The sequence below is a fragment of the Eschrichtius robustus genome, chromosome 6 (assembly GCF_028021215.1).
Source record: "Eschrichtius robustus isolate mEscRob2 chromosome 6, mEscRob2.pri, whole genome shotgun sequence".
Lineage (NCBI taxonomy): Eukaryota > Metazoa > Chordata > Mammalia > Artiodactyla > Eschrichtiidae > Eschrichtius > Eschrichtius robustus.
This window is the reverse complement of record NC_090829.1, coordinates 97723192-97743329: the sequence shown is the minus strand read 5'-3', so window position 1 is coordinate 97743329 and position 20138 is coordinate 97723192. Positions and strand designations below refer to the sequence as shown.

The window sequence follows — 20138 nt, the reverse complement described above, 5'->3', positions numbered from 1 at the left end:
TAAAAGGCAACCTATTCAATGAGAGAAAATATTTGCAAGTCATATATCTGATAAGGGGTTAAAATCCAAAATATATAAGGAACTCATACAACTCAATAGCAAAAAACCCCAAACGATCTGACTGAAAAAAAGGCAGAGACACTGAAAAGACATTTTTCCAAGGAAAACATACAGATGGCCAACAGGTACACAAAAAGGTGGTCAACACTGCTACTCGTCACGGAAATGAAAATCAAAACCACTATGATATACCACCTCACACCTATTAGAAGGGCTATTATCAAAAAGAAAAGAAATAATGAGTATTGGCAAGGATGTGGTAACAAGGGAACTCTTGTGCACTTGTGCACTGTTGGTGGGAATGTAAACTGGTGCAGCCACTATGGAAAACAGAGCGTTCTCAAAAAAAATTTTTTAATGATCCAGCAACTCCACTTCTGGGTATTTATGCAAAGGAAAGGAAAACACTAATTAGAAAAAAAAATATATGCACTCCCATGTTAACTGCAGCATTATTCACAATAGCCAAGATATGGAAAAAACCTAAGTGTCCATCAATGGATGAATGAATATGTGATAAATAATATGTGATATATATACAATGGAATACTGTTCTGCCAAAAAAAAAAAAAAAAAAGGAACAAAATCTTGCCATTTGCAACAACATGCCTTGAGGGCATTATGCTAAGCGAAATAAGCCAGAGAAAGACAAATACCATATGACATAACTTATAGGTGGAATCTTAAAAAAAAAAAAGCTCATAGATACAGAGATCAGATTGGTAGTTGCCAGAAGCAGGGGGTGGACGAAATGACAGAAGGGGGTCAAAAGATATAAATTTCCAATTATAAAATAAATAAGCCATGAGGATATAATGTACAGCACATGGTGACTATTGTTAATAATACTGTATTGCATATTTAAGATCTATCGCATAGATCTTAAAAGTCCTCATCACACACAAATTTTTGTAACTTTGCATGGGGATGGATGTTAACTTGACTTACTGGGGGAATCATTTTGCAATATATACAAATATCGAATCATAATGTTGTACACCTGAAATTAATATAATGTTGTACATCATTTATACCTCTATTAAAGAAAAAGAAATTGAGAGGTAGCTCTGTTACCCAGGTCTTTATCTACAGATTATAGCACTATCTTTTATGAAATTATTTCCTCTTGAATCACAGGCCTTGGTTTCTTTAAATAGCTAATGTTATATTATTCCACAATAACTTATTAAAATTTCCTAATTAGGAATATCAGTATATTTATTTTTATATATTATATATGCCTTACATATTCTTACTACTTATAGTAGCTTCCTAATCATTAGATTCATTATTATAACATACAGTTGTGGATTCTGTACATGGGTATCTGGGGAGTCCAACTAAAGTTACTTCAATCTCATCTTCAGTCTTGAAACACAGGTTTCCTCTTCCCCAGTTCATTTCTGAAGTGCTATTTGTATATATTGTTTTTGTTCATTCTTCTCATAATTCATTCTCTAAAGAGACTATTCTCTGTTGCTTATTATTTGTTCTCTTAATGTTATTTATTCTGAAAGGTTTTTATTTGGAAAGAGAATGAGAAACTTGTCTGAGTCTCTACAAATTATAGGTCCATTTTCCAATCCACATTGCCTTACTCAGATAAGAAACAGTATAAAAAAATCTCTCTTAATCCCTATGCAAAACCATTTTACATGTTTGTGTGCAACACTAAAAATTTTCCTTATACTTCTTTACTTACAGTTTCTGTTTTCATCCATTTTTATATATCAAAAATCTTGCTATCAAAACTACTTTTGTTAATCCCAAGAAATTGCCATGAGTCCCTTCATATTACTTGAAGTCATTAAAACAACAGTATAAAAATTGTATATTTTAAGTGTTATAAAACATTTTAACTCCTTTTGAAGCTGCTAAAAAAAGTGTTAAATTGAAACATATTATTAACCTTATTTTTACATAAATTCTACACTGGAAAAAATTATGAAAGACTAATTGCAGAAATATCTCAGAATTTTTGTTGACCAATTATTTTATACTCAAAACTACAGTGAAAAGAGGTCATAAGATAATGATAGCTTACCTTGAAATGGGATCTTAATATACTTTGTCGTGAACTAAAGGAAAAATAAAAAAGTAAAATACGAGTTACCACTCAAGATGTGCTACTATTCAAATTTTTCAAAATTTTTTTCTTTTTTAAACCACAAGTACATAATCAAAGTCTATACTAAAAGTCTTAAGCCTTTTTCTCAATAAACCAAAAAGATGTTTCACTGTAAAGACTTAGTTTTATGGAAGTTTAAGAACCCTGTGCAAGTAATTTAATTCTCAATATGCTCATTTATAAAAACCAGTAAGACTTTACTTAATATACTTTTCAAAAATGTTTCCTGAATATTTAAAAAAAAATAAGATAAAGTCCAGAAGAAACTGCCAAAAGACCTCACAGGGTGTCACTGACTTTGGTAAATAAATCACAAAGCAGGATTTGATCCTTATCTTTGCTGACATTCCCAGCATTCATTCTTCTTTGTTCCATGTTATAAATTCCCTTCTGACTAAGGATTCAGCAAGGTTCCTGCTCTTTCTGCTCCTTCTGTGACAAGATGCTAAATTTTCTCTAGGTATCTTTTGTATATATCTGACCTCCTTAAGTGTTGGTTTTAAAATAAAGTCTCAAGAGTTGTGGAGTACCTAAATCTTACATGTACCACCTAAAATAGATGTCCTTTGAAGTTTGTCAAATTAATTCATGCCTATTTATTTATTACGTGGTTAGGTTTCTCTTTTGATCAATACATTTATGAAATTGTTGACCAAATCAGGGATACAGTCTGTGAGCACAAAATTGAAAATGGCCTTGGTACACGGGTACCTAAATTAACTACCAACAGAGTTCCAAATAAGTAGCAAACAATGTTTGGTGAAACCACAGATTTAGTAAGACTCCATTTTATTTTATTTTTTTTTGCTAATTTAAAAATGATTTCATACTGTAGTTTCACAAATATAAAACTCACATTTCGGGCTTCCCTGGTGGCACAGTGGTTAAGAATCCGCCTGCCAATGCAGGAGACACAGGTTCGAGCCCTGGCCCGGGAGGATCCCACATGCCGTGGAGCAATTAAGCCCGTGTGCCACAACTACTGAGCCTGCACTCTAGAGCCCACGAGCCACAACTACTGAGCCCGCGTGCCACAACTACTGAAGCCCGTGTGCCTAGAGCCCGTGCTCCACAACAAGAGAAGCCACTGCAATGAGAAGCCCGCACACTGCAGGGAAGAGTAGCCCCCGCTCGCCGCAGCTAGAGAGAGCCCGCATGCAGCAACGAAGACCCAACACAGCCAAAAATAAATAAAAATAAATAAATAAATAAATTTAAAAAAAAAAAAAAAAAAACTCACATTTCATAGTGTAAGTCAGCCACTTAAGCAAAATTTGAGCAAAAGGACAAATGAGTTAAAAGCTGAGCAAGGGGTTCAAATGTTGCCTCTCTTATCTCTACCACTTACACAAATAGTAAGTAAACTTAGGTAACGTACTGAACCTCTCAGTTTTTGATAAGACCCTTAATCAAGGGGAGCTGTTATCATTAGACACTAGCATCAGATTAAGTATGTTATCTAGCTTGATTTATTCAAATACACCTTATTATTATGTCACCTTCACATAACTGCTATATATATTTGGTGTATATTTCCCCTTGCTAAATCCTTTCAGGCATGTTTCACTGGGTCTTTCATCTCATAAAATATATCTTAGCAATTGTAAATAACTAGTTATAGAAAATGAATATAAGGAGTGTTTGCTTTTGAGATTTTATAGTCATTACTATGAAATTACAAATTAGAAGTAGTGTATCTATATATCTTTGGCCTCTTTCTACATGATTGTTTCATTCTCCCACCATAAGCACCCTTGTCCTATCAAACCTTTCTGTTTGGCAAGGATCACATACTCATTTACACCTTTTTTGATGACTAAGGCAACATGTAATCTCTCCCAAAGGCAAAGTCCTATTTGCAGCAAAAACTGAATCCCCAGTTAAGAAAATCAGAAAGATGTTTTTGTGGCAATAAGGTAATCCCAAGTTCTCTGAAATCATACCACATCTACTTAAACTTAAAAATAAAGCTGAACATAAGAGCTATTTTATAGCTTCTTACAACAGCCAGTACAGTTCTTTGAACATAATATACACTTAATAAACATTTTTCCTACTATTAACAAAAGTGAGATCTAAAAAATTAAATATGCAGCATTCTCTACACTAAAAAAAGGTAATAATAACTTAAATGTCCCACTATAGAAAAAAAAAAAAAAAAAAACGGCTCTAACTTATGTAAGAGTTTCCCACTACAGGTATTTCTCTGGCTCAGCTAAACTGTAACTGTCATGACAGTGAGAACAATATCTCAATATCAGTGTCCATAACAAAATATAGCAGACACCCATTAAACATCTGGCAAATGACTAACTTTAATTCTCTAATATATTACCCCCCCAAAAAAAGAAGTTCTTTAATTTCTAAATTACAGAGCATGATGAACTCTGTCTGAAAAAGAATATATATTCACAGTTTTTTGAAAAACTTGAAAGTTTTAAGACTTTTACCCTTTTCCTGTTTTATATTATTCATTATATTTTTTAATTTTAAAATTGCTTACAATCTCTCCATAGCAACCTACCTGTTTTAATTTTTGCAGAATTCTTCTCAACCTTTCTTCACATGCATATATTTTACCTGCATGTATTTACTAAACTACTTTCCTATAATTAGACATTTAAGTTTTTTTATTTTAATCATAGTTTAAGTGTTCCAACAGACATGAGACAAATTTTTAAGACCTACTTTATGACATTTATTGAATATTTGCAGTACTTTATTATTTGTAGTAGCAAAATTCTGGGACAACTGAAATGTCCAATGGTCAGGAATTAAGGACAATCCAAATATTCCAAAATAGGTACATGAATTACATTAATTTAATATGATTATGGTGAGCTACAAAACAGTATGTATAATGTTATATCCTTTGGTTTTAAATATATATGTATCTAATATGAAGAATATGGAATGATATACACCGTAGAGTTAATGGTAATTGTCTCTGGATAGTCAAGATTACAGGTGTTCGTTAAATTGTTCCTTTACTCATTTGTAGTTTTTTGTTTGGTTTTGGTTTTTGCCCATAGCAAGTCCACTGACCATATAATAGCATAATTAATACATTAATTAATGAAAACCCCTTGCTGAATATTTATATTAAATTACCCCCCCCCAGCTTATCAGTTATTGTCACATATTTAGGTTACCCAACATTTTGCCATTACAAAGAACTCAACAGAAAAAACTGGTTAAACCTGAATTTAAAATGAAAAAGCTATAAAATTGGGGGGGAAATTGTGAAAAGTGAACAAAATTCCTTAAAGAAAATAATTGTAAAATCACTCTGGGCATAACAAAATTATTAATATCTGAAAACTAGTGATCAGAGAATATTCATTTTAAACAGAATTGCTGTGGTGCTTTCAATCAAAGCAATTTTAACTATATCACCAGCTACCGTTATTGGTACTTCCCAGAATTTGTACATGTTTACTCTACTGGGATTAGTTAGGTCTTCCCCCTGCATGGTCACCAAGTAAACATCTACTCTGTGTCTTAAATCATACGCTCTCCTCTCTATGAAGTCTTCCCTGATTCCTCCAGACAGAGGTACTCACTCCCATATGCGCACTTCCTATACGTATTTTCATAGTACATTTTACTATAATGTAAATATCTATTTACATTTCTGCCTGTTTCATTAGACTACAAGTTCCTTGAAAGCAGAGATCATATCTTACCATTTTTATATTCCCTGCCTTATCCATAACAGAGTGAAATATTAACAAAACTTCTAGGAAAATACCTGAATTATAATCTGACATAGTCAATTCAATTCAACTAATGTTTAAAAGTGCCTATTTAGGTTTGAGCCATTTATGTAAAGTGTAAAGGGGAGTAAAAGCACGACTCTTCATCACAAGATGCTTAAAGGCTAATGGAGAGGTTTAGGCAAGAATACAAACAAAAACACACAGAATAAATCCTACAACAGATGTACAAACAAAGTGCTGTAAGTACATAGTAAAAGGAGAAGTTAATTATGGCTAAGAAGGAGAAATCAGGAAAAGGTTTTCTGGAAGAGGAAGTATTTCAGATAAGCCTTAAAAGATTTTAACAGGCAGAAAAATAGTGAGAAAATATAGAGAACTGAGCAAAATCCAATATGGCTTTCATATACAAAATGTGAGGAGTTAATACTGAAAAGAAGTGGAAAAATAGAATAGGAACTATTCCTGGAGATCCTTAAATAACAAGTTTGGGAATCTGGAGAACAATTTAAACCATCAAAATGAGATTTCTTCTTTTTGCTATTAACTATACCCTAAAGAAAAATTTACTTTACCATCAAGTAAGTTTTAGAGCCCAAAGAATATCAATGTTACATATGATTTTTTTCATACATAATCCTCATTAGAGTAGTCAGATTATAGATATGATTTTAGGGCATTCCTCTATGGTTTCAAGATTTCACAATTAAAGACATGTTTCAAAATAGGTATAATGACATATTCAAAATGTCCTATATAAAATTAATCTCAATTCTATTTTCATTTGCACTAAAAAAAGAGAAGACAATCTGAAAATGCCTTGTCCAAAAAGCAAAGCTAAAAAAAAAAATTAAATATACTTACTGTAACACAACCTTTAGGAGCTCCTTTTACTTTACCAATATAAACAGAAGTAAATATAAAATCCAGTTGTAGATCCATCTCATTACTAGGTATAACACAGGAAATGTTTTCCATGACAGGATTATATGGACATAATTCAGATGAAGCCTAACAAGGAAAAAATTATAAAATGCATATAAACCTAAGTATCATATAAATGCTGACGATGATTTTCAAAGTCAAATACTTCTTTAAATTACTATTAATGAATCTGTGAAGGATTTTACACTGTTCTTACTGTGAAGAAATAGTTATCTAGATTTTTTTCCTTAAAAAGTGTATGGTTGGACTTCCCTGGTGGTGCACTGGTTAAGAATCTGCCTGCCAATGCAGGGGACACGGGTTCGAGCCCTGGTCCAGGAAGATCCCACATGCTGCAGAGCGACTAAGCCCATGTGCCACAACTACTGAGCACGCGTGCCACAACTACTGAAGCCTACTCGCCTAGAGCCCGTGCTCTGCAACAAGAGAAGCCACCGCAATGAGAAGCCTGCGCACAGCAACGAAGAGTAGCCCCCGCTCGCCGCAACTAGAGAAAGCCAGCATGCAGCAATGAAGACCCAAAGCAGCCAAAATTAAATAGATTAAATAAATTTTTTTTAAAGTATGTTTACTTTGAGAAAATTACTCTAAAATGCTGACTCCTAAATTAATTCCATAGGCCTAAGTTCCAGAAATACATCCTCCTCTGTATCAAAGCCATTTCAAAGTCAGTATTCTCTAATAGGCTTTATTCATTTTTAACTCAACAGAAATAAATTAAGATTTATATAGTGTTTAGTTTAAAATGAGGTTTTAAATACATTATCTCTCTTAATCACCACAACCACCCCATGGGGCAAGTTTTTTTTTTTTTCTTTTTGTATTTTATAAGTAGAGTTAATATATGTTTGGATTGGTTAAGTGACCTGCCCATGGTAATGCAGTTAGTAAGAAGCAAAACTAAGACAAATGCAGGTTTCTAACTCCAGGTCAAGGGTTATTTCAAGCACATAAAATTGCTTCCATAAACCAAGACAATGCTCTCAGCTATTGCACTTTTAGTGAGCAATGAAGGAATATAAGTGCCTAAGAACCGTCTGTTACATCAAATCTATATATACTTTACTACATGCACTATGGCTGAGGATAGCCAACCAGCTGCCTAAAGCCTCAAAAATCATACCACTTCTGCTCAAAAAATTCACAACTCTGCTTTTAAATTACAATAGACTACCAGGCAGTATCAGCAGCAGCAATTTCCCACCATCTCTTTGGAGTTTTACACTGCTTTCAGATGACTTTTTCCACTCCACATTTGCCTAGCTGTTACACATTATCCCTCTTTAACCTTAACATCACTAATAACCAAATAAATTACTACTAGAGCAATTATGCATGTGTACTCACTCTCCTCCTACCTCTAGAAAATGTGATTAATCCTCACCTGAAACATGCACATTACTCATTATTTTTAACCCAGCTCACAATGCCATTTACCTGCGTAATAGAATTTCTTTATCATTCTCAGCTTTTACTGCTTACTGAACTCTTCTTCTCCCCTAAGTAAAAAAGGGGGAATCTAATCAACTACAGATGGTTCTCATCAGTCAAATAACTGCCTGTGTGTTTTAGGTGATAAAGTGAGAAGATGGATTAGAAAGAATTCCTTATTGGGCCTCACATTTGGTAAAGACTAACTGCCTCTTAAAAATGGTCAATCTATGTTTCTCATAACTTCATTTAAAATTGGAAACAAGGGAGGGTGTGGAGGTTTATTCTGCCTTATAGATTTTGGTAGATCTCTACATTATTTGCTGCTTCGCTGTGATCATATGCTGTCAGTTCTACAAGAGATGTCATTTTCCTTTAACACAGTCATTTCATACTGTATTGTCAATTTATATACTGCCAAGGGAACTGTAATTCATTTAGAATTTTGAATTCATTATCAACACTGTTTTAATTACAAATACAACTAAGCCATCAAGTAGGCTATTGGCCCAACTGGGCAACAACTGTTACATTTTAACAAAAATTCAGAACACAATTCCTGAGGTAATCTCTCTATGGAGTACCAAATGCAACAGAAACACTGGTGAGGTACTTCCCTGGTGGTCCATTGATAAAGAATCCACCTTACAATGCAGGGGACTCAGGTTCGACCCCTGGTCAGGGAACTGAGATCCCACATGCCGCAGGGCAACTAAGCCCGCACGCCACAACTAGTGAGCTCACGAGCCTCAACTAGAGAGCTCACGTGCCGCAAACTACAGAACCCACGCACCCTGTACCCTACACACCACAATGAGAGAAGAGAAAACCCGCACACCACAACTAGGGAAGCTCACGCGCCGCAATGAAAGATCCCGCATGCCTCAATGAAGATGACGCAAATAAGACCCGATGCAGCCAAAAATAAGTAAATAAATAATAAATTTTTTTAAAAAAAGAAAGAAACACCCATGAAACACTAATCAGCCCATCAGACTGTTTTCATGGAACTGACCAAATTCTTCACCACACTCTATAGAATAACAGCCTCTGACATTATTCAAAAACAACCAACAGAAGTTAACCATAATTCTGCGCTGGTGGTCTACCGATAATCATTTCTTTAATATAGGATAATCAGAGCTGATAATATGAATGAATACTGACAATAAATAACTTGAACCTTACTTTAGAGCTATATGTATGTCAAAACACCACTGGCTGACATTAAACCAACAGACACTTCCACTTACTGTTTTCTATAAGAGGAAGAGACAAAGCACTTACCAAACTGATAGGTTTGTAACACTGTTCTAAATGCTTTCATATGTTGTTTCACTTAATACTCAAAAAATAATCTTGTGAATTAGGTGTTATTATCCTCATTTAGCATATAAGGAAACTCAGGCTAAGGAAGTTAAGGGACTTGCCCAAATGACAGAGCCAGTATTTGAACATAGATCTGTGTATCTCCAGAAGTCAGGTTCTTTCCTCTATCATGCTGCCTTAATAGCATGTGAGGAAAAGGAATAATTCCAAGTCACCATTGTACTGTAAGACCAGACAAATACTGGAAACTGTTTAATTCTAGAAAATATTTTGATAAAGTACTTAAATGTCCAATGAGAACCATAAGAGAAGAATAAATATTCAATTCAGAATATTTAGACTGAAAAAATAAAAATGGCCAGAAGAAAAATGGTATTAAGCCTTTCACTTCAAATAAAGACAACTACATACTTCCCTCAAACTAATATGAAAGTTGTCTCAAAATTCAAACTAAAAAAATTCATAATTTTTATATAATATTCTGCTCGACGGAAACAAAAAATAGTCATTAGCCTATAGTGTATATTTCACTGTTAATCTGTGAGAAGACAGAAATAAATTACCCGTACAGATTCACATGTAATCTGTGGTAGTTCTGACATTGCTGGCTCAGAAGTACTCTCACTTTCATTAGAGATGGCATGATCTTGCTTAGGTTGTAATTTAAGAATTTCTGAACTTTTATGTTCAACGGGTCCTTCTTCATCACTGGAAACAACAACTAAAACGGTAAAATGTATTTTTTAAATGTGTCACAATAATCATATATAAAAAGAGAACTTTGTAATTCGTGCAATATATCTTTCATAAACCCACTGAACTGAATCATCTAACTTTATTCAATTTAGAAACTGGCCTATCATTCATTATCTAATTTATACTAGTCGCATACAATGTTTCCAGGTCAGCGCTATTATTTGGCAGTTACCTGCAACCTTACCTTCTGGAGGACGAAGATATTTAAAAATGGATAGAGCCATGAGGAGAACTTAGGACCAAATTCTAGTTCTAATAATGTATTATGCCATCATTCTAAATTGTACTTTAAATCCTGTTACATTAGTTGCTTTTAGGAGGGGAAAATGGATGGCTAGGAAAAGATGCGGGAGACCAGTCACTGGATATCCTTTAGAACCTTTTTTGTACCATGTGACTGCATCAAATACTGGAAAATTAAAAATCAAAATTAATTAATTAATTAAATCAAAATTAATGACAATAATTAAACAGCACTTAAACGCTCTGTACTTCAGCTTAATCAACCAAAATGACAATAATAATGGTCCTTACAGAAACTTATAAAAAACTACTGATGAGATTACAGTACACTAATCTAAAAAAAAATTACTTCTGCTTCCAAGTATTCTATTCCTTACCTAAATCAATATTACAAAATAAATGAAGTCCCAAAACCCCAAGTCTTTTTTTTTCTGAAGTTAATATATTCCACAATGATGTAATAAATAACTTATTGCCTAGCAAAATTTGTTTGAGAGGAGAAAGAAAACAACTAAGTAGAGGAGAGAAAATTATTATCCTCATGTTACTTACTTGGTTCAGCAGAGATAAATGATTGGTTCCCTTCACTATGTTCACTTAAAACAGGTTTTTCTATCGTGTTCAATTCATTCTCATCCTTCTCGACCACAGGACAATTCCCCACAGTATCAGTAGGAATAGAGCTCTCAAAAGTCTTAGTGGTTGAACATTCAGAGGTGATTTGGGGAGCAGCACTCAAAGCCAACTCCTGACTACAAAGTGAGGCTAGTTTAGTAAAATCACTTTCTGTGGGTTCAAGCATAATTTCTTCAAGCAGCTTTGGGTCCTCCTGATAGTTTTCACTTGACTTTTCCAACTCAGTGGATACTGTTGGGTCATTTTCTTGTTCTTTCTGAACATAAATAAATGCATACAAAAATTAGCATTTTTCAAATTTGGCTAACATAAAGAGTTTTTTTAAGTTTAAATTCCTAAAGAAGAATATAAAAGTAAAAATATTATATCATTTCTATAACTATAGGGGTAGAAACTACTCAATTATACTACATTACTCTTGCCAGTGTCTCTCAAATATGTAGAGTTTGGTCTGTACAATCAGATGCCTAAACATTTTTCAAAAGGATGGGAAGGAGAAACTCCCATATTTACAAGTGGCTCAGAGGTCTCCCACAGTCTTGTCAACTTTAAATGAGAGGAATTTTTTTTTACAGTTTTATTTTGCAAAAGAGGCCATTTGACATCATATGACTTTAGTAACAAAAGAGCAAAAAAATTAAAAACTTAAGAGGATAACAGGGCTTCCCTGGTGGCGCAGTGGTTAAGAGTCCGCCTGCCAATGCAGGGGACATGGGTTCGAGCCCTGGTCCAGGAAGATCCCGCATGCCGCGGAGCAACTAAGTCCGTGCGCCACAACTACTGAGCCTGCGCTCTAGAGCCCACGAGCCACAACTACTGAAGCCCGCGCCTAGAGCCCGTGCTCTGCAACAAGAGAAGCCACTCGATGAGAGGCCAGCGCACCGCAACGAAGAGTAGCCCCTGCTTCCCGCAACTAGAGAAGAGCCCCCGTGCAGCAACAAAGACCCAACGCAGCCAAAAAATAAAAATTTAAAAAAAAAAAGAGGATAACAATATGAAAAATTATGAAAATCAATCACTGCCTTCACATCTCTATTACTGTATAAATCTAAATCATGTTTATAATTATAACTCAAAGGCACAGCAAAGTCCTGAAATGCCTTGTGAATCAGAGGACTCAAAAAGCTGTCTCCTCATACTTTTATTGTTAACTGCATACTAAGTCTTTGAAAATAGGTAATGTATGCATTAATGTATGTATGGTAATTCTCTACAACAAATTCCCTAAACTCTGGAAAAAGAGAAGTCTATAGAAATTGGAAGTAAATTACTACTGATAAAATAAGTCAGGTAATAATTTCACAGAGCAAGTGAAAAAGCAATTGACTGGACAGTATGAATAGTATTTGGTTATAATAAGGGGGAGAAAAAAGGAAACAGGTCTGAAGGACATACATCAAACTACTAACTAAGGGCTGGTTATCAGAAGAGAAATACTTTTAACTTTTTTACTTGTTCATAATACAGTCAGCCCTCTGTATGCACAGGTTCCACCAACTGCAAATGGTGAATATTTCCAGAAAAATAATTCCAGAAATTTACAAAAGGCAAAACTTGAATCTGCCATGAAGAGACAACTATTAACATAGCATTTACATTGTATTTATAGCCATTTACATAGCATTTACATTGTATTAGTTATTATAAGTAATCTAGAGATGATTTAAAACATACAGGAAGATGTAGATTATATGCAAATATTATACCATTTTATATAAGGGATTTAAGCATCTATGGATTTTGGTATGTGCAGGGTCCTGGAACCAATACTATGTAGATACTGAGTGATGACTGTATTTGAAATTTGTTCCCATAACTGTACTACTACAAAAAAAAGTTGTATTTAAAGTATTTTTTAAAAAATAAACAGAATCAAAAAAATAGGCAAAGAAAAGAAAGAAATATGATGATAAAAGCAGAAAGCCAGGAGAACATTATTTGGCCACAGTCAATTCATTTTTATCATAGCACAAATTATTTCATATGACATCTAAATACCTCTACTTACTGTCTGCTCTGCTGACTTATACAAAGAAGTAGGATTAAGAGAACCAGGTAAATTACTTCTAAGCCTTTGTTTTCTCTTCCTGGAAATCAGAGTGGGTTCCATTTTTGAATCAGAATATGTATTATCCTTGTTTCTGCTCCCCTCTTCAAGATGATCACAACCTCTACTTCCCCTATTGAGGTCTTAAAAAACAGAAGAGACATAAATATGACCAAAAAGTAAAGAAAGAATCCCATTTAGAAGAGCTCAAATAAAATCATCAAAATTACTATTCTACTTTCAAAGCTAGTTTTTTCATAGTCCACTGCTAAATTCTCATACTGACATGGATGAATATAAAGACATATCCCATTTTAAACTGCATACACAAAGCAAATGTTCATTGTACAAAAAATATAAGATATGGGAAAAATATTAAAAGGTAGTATTCTTTAGTAACCAAAGCAAAGCAACCAAACCATGTTTTTCCTTTTCACATAACTGCATTTTACTATGATACAAAAAAAAAAAAGTCTTAATAAAATTTTGAAAGTTAGTCTCTTAAAATGTTTTTTAAATTCACTGTGATTTGAGAAATTACAACTAATTTAGAAATTACAACTAATTTAGCAATTAGTTGTCTTTTTTAAATGTAAGTTTTATATATACATATTTTTTACATGAAAAGGGACAATAATTTGAAAGAGTAGAGTATTGATCACTGCTCTTTTAAAAGGAGCAAAAATACCTTTCCTCAGCAGGTGACTGTGATAAATAATCATTCATAAGGCTAACAATTTCCTTCACAGTTCATTTCTTTTTTTAAAAAAATCAAGACCCTATAATTTTAAATCTCCAATAAATTTATTACCCTACAGAAAAGGAAGTACTCCCTTTTTTAAGTCAAAAAAGCATTATTTTGAAACCCATATCACGTATTAACAAACCTGCTTAGTATTTCAGCTATCAAATATATGTGCGGTACAAAAATACCTTCCAAAAGGTTCTACCTAACTAACTGAGGGTTATCCTAACTAACTGAAGGTTATACTGAATTATTTTGCTTTCTGAATCTACACCATACAAGTACCAACTCAGAGTTCACATAAAGCAAGTCCCAAAGCAGCTTGCTTGAATTCATAACTTAAAATCTAGGGGCTTCCCTGGTGGCCCAGTGGTTGAGAATCTGCCTGCCAATGCAGGGGACACGGGTTCGAGCCCTGGTCTGGGAAGATCCCACATGCTGTGGAGCAACTAGGCCCGTGAGCCACAACTACTGAGCCTGCGCGTCTGGAGCCTGTGCCCCGCAACAAGAGAGGCCGTGATAGTGAAAGGCCCGTGCACCACGATGAAGAGTGGCCCCCGCTTGCCACAACTAGAGAAAGCCCTCGCACGAAACGAAGACCCAACACAGCCAAAAATTAATTAATTAATTAATTAAAAATCCTTCCCTCTATTTTAAAAAAAAAAAAAAAAATCTATGTAACACTGAATGGCCTGACCTCTCCATTCACTCAAAGTTCTTCAACACTATACACCTTCTCTTCAAACTATTCTTGCTCTTACTCTAGCTTTATAAACATCTAATGACTAACATTCATAATTTCTCTTTGTCTTTGTTTAAAAGGCAGGCATGGGGACAGGACTGAGGGCAAAAACTCCAAGACTGTCAACAGTCTTCCAATTTCCAAAGACAACGCTCTTAACTCCCTCCCCCCAGGAAAATAAACTACCCCTAAATTATCAACACAGTATTTTGAAAAGCACAATAAATTTTATTTGTAATTCTGTAAACTGTAAAGGTAGTCAAAGACAATTTCTACTTATAAATACCGTATCAAGCTATAATTTCTAAACATAAATGCTACAGCAAAACCTGAAGAGGGATTAGCTCAAGATGGTGAAGTAGAAGGACGCGAGCGCATCCCCTTTTTATGAAAACACCAAAATCACAACTAACTGCTGAACGACCAGGGACAAAAAAACGCTGGAACCTACCAAAAAAAGAATACCCTACATCCAAAGACAAAGAGGAGGCCACAGCAAGATGGTAGGAGGGGAGCAACAGCAATAAACTCAAATCCTATACCCGCCAAGTGGGTGACCCGAAAGTGGAAAACAATTATACCACAGAAGTTATCCCACAGGAGTGAAAGTTCCGAGCCCCACATCAGGCTTCCCAGCCTGGGGGTCCAACAACAGAAGGAGCAGTCCCCAGAGAATCTAGCTTTGAAGGCTAGTGGGGTTTGATCAAAGGACGTCCACAGGACTGGGAGAAACAGAAACTCCACTCTTGGAGAGCACACGCAAAGTCTCGTGCACACCAGGATCCAGGGAAAAAAGGAGTGACACTGTAAGAGACTGGGCCAGACCTCCCTGCTATTACTGAAGGGTGTCCTGTGGAGGCGGGTGGTGGCTAGGGCTCACTGTGGGGAAAAGGACACTGGAACCAGCAGTTCTGGGAAGTACCCACTGGTGGGAGCCCACCCAGAGGCCGCCATTAGCCCCACCAAACAGCTTGTAGGCTCCAGTACTGGGTCACCTCAGGCCAAACAACCAATAAGGTGAGAACCCAGCCCCACCCACCATCAGACAATCGGATTAAAGTTTTACTGAGCACAACCCTGCCCACCAGAAGGATGAGACACACCTCCACCCACCACCAGTCCCTCCCATCAGGAAGCTTGTAGAAGCCTCTTAAATAGCCTCACCCACCAGAGGGCAGAGAGCAGAAGCAAGAAGAACTACAATCCTGCAGCCTGCGGAACGAAATCCACAATCACAGAAAATTAGACAAAATAAGGACTTCCCTGGTGGCGCAGTGGTTAAGAATCCGCCTGCCAATGCAGGGGAACGGGTTCAAGCCCTGGTCCAGGAAGACCCCACATGCCACGAAGCAACTAAACCCGTGTGCCACAACTATTGAGCCTACACTCTAGAGCCCGTGAGCCACAACTACTGAGCCCGCATGCCAAAACTACTGAAGCCCATATGGCTAGAGCCCATGCTCCTCAACAAGAGAAGCCACCGCAATGGGAAGCCCATGCACCGCAATGAAGAGTAGCCCCCCCTCGCCCCAACTAGAAAAAGCCTGTGCTCAGCAACAAAGACTGAATGCAGCCACAAATAAATTAATAAATAAATACATACATACATACATACATTTATTTTTTTAAAAAAGAAAGAAAGAAAATTAGACAAAATGAAATGGCGAAAGTATATTTCCCAGATGAAGGAACAAGATAAAACCCCAGAAAAACAACTGAAGTGGAGATAAAAAACCTTCCAGAAAAAGAATTCAGAATAATGATACTGAAGAAGATGCAGGATCAAGGAAAAAGAATGGAGGCAAGGATGGAGAAGATGCAAGAAATGTTTAACAAAGACTTAGAAGAACTAAAGAACACACAAACAGAGGTGAACAATACAATAACTGAAATGAAAAATATACTAGAAGGAATCAATAGCAGAATAACTGAGGTAGAAGAACAGATAAGTGACCTGGAAGACAGAATGGTGGAAATCACTGCCGCGGAACAGAATAAAAAAAAAGAATGAAAAGAAATGACAGTCTAAGAGACCTCTGGGACAACATTAAACACACCAACATTCACATTATAGGGGTCCCAGAAGGAGAAGAGAGACAGAAAGGACTTGAGAAATAATTTTAAGAGATAATTGCTGAAAACTTCCCTAACATGGGAAAGGAAACATTCACCCAAGTCCAGGAAGAGCAGAGAGTCCCAGGCAGGATAAACCCAAGAAGAAACACAATGAGACACATAGTAATCAAACTGAAGAGAATTAAAGATAAAGAAAAAAATATTAAAAGTAACAAGGGAAAAACGACAAGTAACATACAAGGGAACTCACATAAGGTTATCAGCTGACTTTTCAGCTGAAACTCTACAGGCCAGAAGGGAGTGTCATGATATATTAAAAGTGATGAAAGGGAAGAACCTACAACCAAGAATATTCTACCCAGCAAGACTCTCATTCAAAAGCTTCACAGACAAGCAAAAGCTACGACAGTTCAGCACCACCAGACCAGCTTTGCAACAAATGCTAAAGAAACTTCTCTAGGCAGGAAAGACACCAGCAACTTAAAACAACCTTGTACATATACAGACTACTATATCAAAACCTCATGGGAATAGCAAACCCAAAAACTACAATAGATACACTCACACACACACACACACAAAGAAAAAGAAAAAGCAACCCAAACACAACACTAAAGATGGTCATCAAACCAGAGGAAAAGAGAACAAGAGAGGAAGGGAAGAAAAAAGACCTACAAAAACAAATCCAAAACAATTAAGAAAATGGCAATAGGAACTTACATATCGATAATTACCTTAAATGTAAATGGACTAAATGCTCCAATCAAAAGACATAAAGACTGGCTGAATGGATACAAAAGCAAGACCCATACATATGCTGTCTGCAAGAAACCCACTTCAGACCTAGGGACACATATAGACTGAAAGTGAGAGGATGGAAAAAGGTATTCAATGCAAATGGAGATCAAAAGAAAGCTGCAGTAGCAATACTCATATCAGACAAAGTAGACTTTAAAATAAAGACTGTATAAGAGACAAAGAAGGACACTACATAATGATCAAGGGATCAATCCAAAAAGAAGATGTAACAATTGTAAATATATACGCACCCAACATAGGAGCACCTCAATATATAAGGCAAATGCTAACAGCCATGAAAGGGAAAATGACAGTAACACAATAATACTGAGGACTTTAACACTCTACTTTCATCAATGGACACATCATCCAGACAGAAAATCAATAAGGAAACACAGGCCTTAAATGACACATTAGATCAGATGGACTTAACTGATATTTATAAAGCATTCCATCCAAAAGCAGCAGAATACACATTCTTGTCATGTGCACATGGAATATTCTCCAGGACTGACCACATGCTGGGCCACAGAGAGCCTTGGTAAATTTAAGAAAATTGAAATCATTATCAAGCATCTTTTCCGACCACAACGCTATGAGATCAGAAGTAAATTACAAGACAAAAACTGTAGGGAATTCCCTGGTGGCTCAGTGGATAAGAACCCGCATGCCAATGCAAGGGACATGGGTTCAAGCCCTGGTCCAGGAAGATCCCACATGCCACGGAGCAACTAAGCCCACATACCACAACTACTGAGCCTGTGCTCTAGAGCTCACGAGCCACAACTACTGAGCCTGTGTGCAACAACTACTAAAGCCCATGCACATTGAGCCCATGCTCCACAACAAGAGAAGCCCACGCACCACAACGAAGAATAGCCCCCGCTTGCCACAACTAGAGAAAGCCCGTGTGCAGCAACGAAGACCCAACACAGCCAAAAATAAATAAATAAATTTAAAAAGAAGAAAAAAGAAAAAGAAAACAAGTGTCAAAAACACAAACACATAGAGGCTAAACAATATGCTACTAAACAGCCAATGGATCACTGAAGAAATCAAAGAGGAAATCAAAAAATACCTAGAGACAAATGAAAACAAAGCACAATGATCCAAAACCTATGGGATGCAGCAAAAGCAGTTCTATAGCAATACAAGTTTACCTCAGGAAACAAGAAAAATCTCAAATGAACAACCTAACCTTACACCTAAAGCAACTAGAGAAAGAAGAACAAGCAAAACCTAAAGCTAATAGAAGGAAAGAAATCATAAAGACCAGAGCAGAAATAAATGAAACAGAGAAAAAGAAAACAATAGCAAAGATTAATGAAACTAAAAGCTGGTTCTTTGAGAAGATAAACAAAATTAATAAACCTTTAGCCAGACTCATCAAGAAAAAAAGGGAGGATTCAAACCAATAAAATTAGAAATGAAAAAGGAGAAGTTACAACTGACACTACAGAAATACAAAGGATCATAAGAGAGCATCTATAGGGCAATAAAACGGACAACCTGGAAGAAATGGACAAATTCTTAGAAAGGTACACTCTCCCAAGACTGAACCAGGAAGAAATAGAAATTATGAACAGACCAATCACAAGTAATGAAATTCAAACTGTGATTTAAAAACTCCCAACAAACAGAAGTTCAGGACCAGATGGCTTCACAGGCGAATTCTATTCAACATTTAGAGAAGAGCTAACAGCTATCCTTCTGAAATTGTTCCAAAAAATTGCAGAGGAAGGAAAACTCCCAAATTCATTCTGTTACCAAAACCAGACAAATATACTACAAAAAAAAAAAAAAGAAAATTACAGGCCAATATCATTGATGAATATAGATGCAAAAATCCTCAACAGAATACTAGCATTCCGAATCCAACAACACATTAAAAGGATCATACACCATGATCAAGTGGGATTTATCCCAGGGATGGAAGGATTTTTCAATGCCTGCAAATCAGTCAATATGATACACCACATCAACAAACTGAAGAATAAAAATCATATGATCATCTCATTAGATGCAGAAAAAGCTTTTGACAAAATTCAGCACCCATTTATGATAAAAACTCTCCAGAAAGTGGGCATAGAGGGAACATACCTCAACATATGGTCATACCATATATGACAAACCTACAGCTAACATCATACTCAACAGTGAAAAGCTAAAAGCATTTCCTCAAAGATCAGGAACAAGACAAGGATGTCCACTCTTGCCACTTTCAACATAGTTTTTGAAGTCCTAGCTACAGCAATCAGAGAAGAAAAAAAAATAAAAGGAATCTAAATTGGAAAAGAAGAAGTTAAATTTTCACTGTTTACAGATGACATGATACTATACATAGAAAATCCTAAAGATGCTACCAGAAAACTACTAGAGCTCATCAATGAATTTGATAAAGTTGCAGGTTACAAAATTAATACACAGAAATCTGTTGCATTTCTATACACTAACAACGAAAGATCAGAAAGAGAAATTGAAGAAAC

At 35.6% G+C, this 20138-nt stretch overlaps 1 protein-coding gene across 5 annotated transcripts in view; it reads right to left on the bottom strand.

Moving 5' to 3' along the window:
- The window catches only part of SENP7 (SUMO specific peptidase 7), a 147704-nt gene that overhangs the window by 26738 nt on the left and 100828 nt on the right, over positions 1–20138 (bottom strand). For 4 of the 5 annotated variants that reach the window (XM_068546836.1, XM_068546839.1, XM_068546838.1 and 1 more), the window contains 5 exons: positions 13253–13434; positions 11161–11500; positions 10173–10330; positions 6769–6915; positions 2105–2138 (listed from right to left, as the gene is read on the bottom strand). In XM_068546836.1, the coding sequence (XP_068402937.1) occupies positions 2105–2138; positions 6769–6915; positions 10173–10330; positions 11161–11500; positions 13253–13434 (861 nt within the window). The remainder of the gene's footprint in view (positions 1–2104; positions 2139–6768; positions 6916–10172; positions 10331–11160; positions 11501–13252; positions 13435–20138) is intronic. The other variant, XM_068546837.1, reaches the window with a different exon arrangement.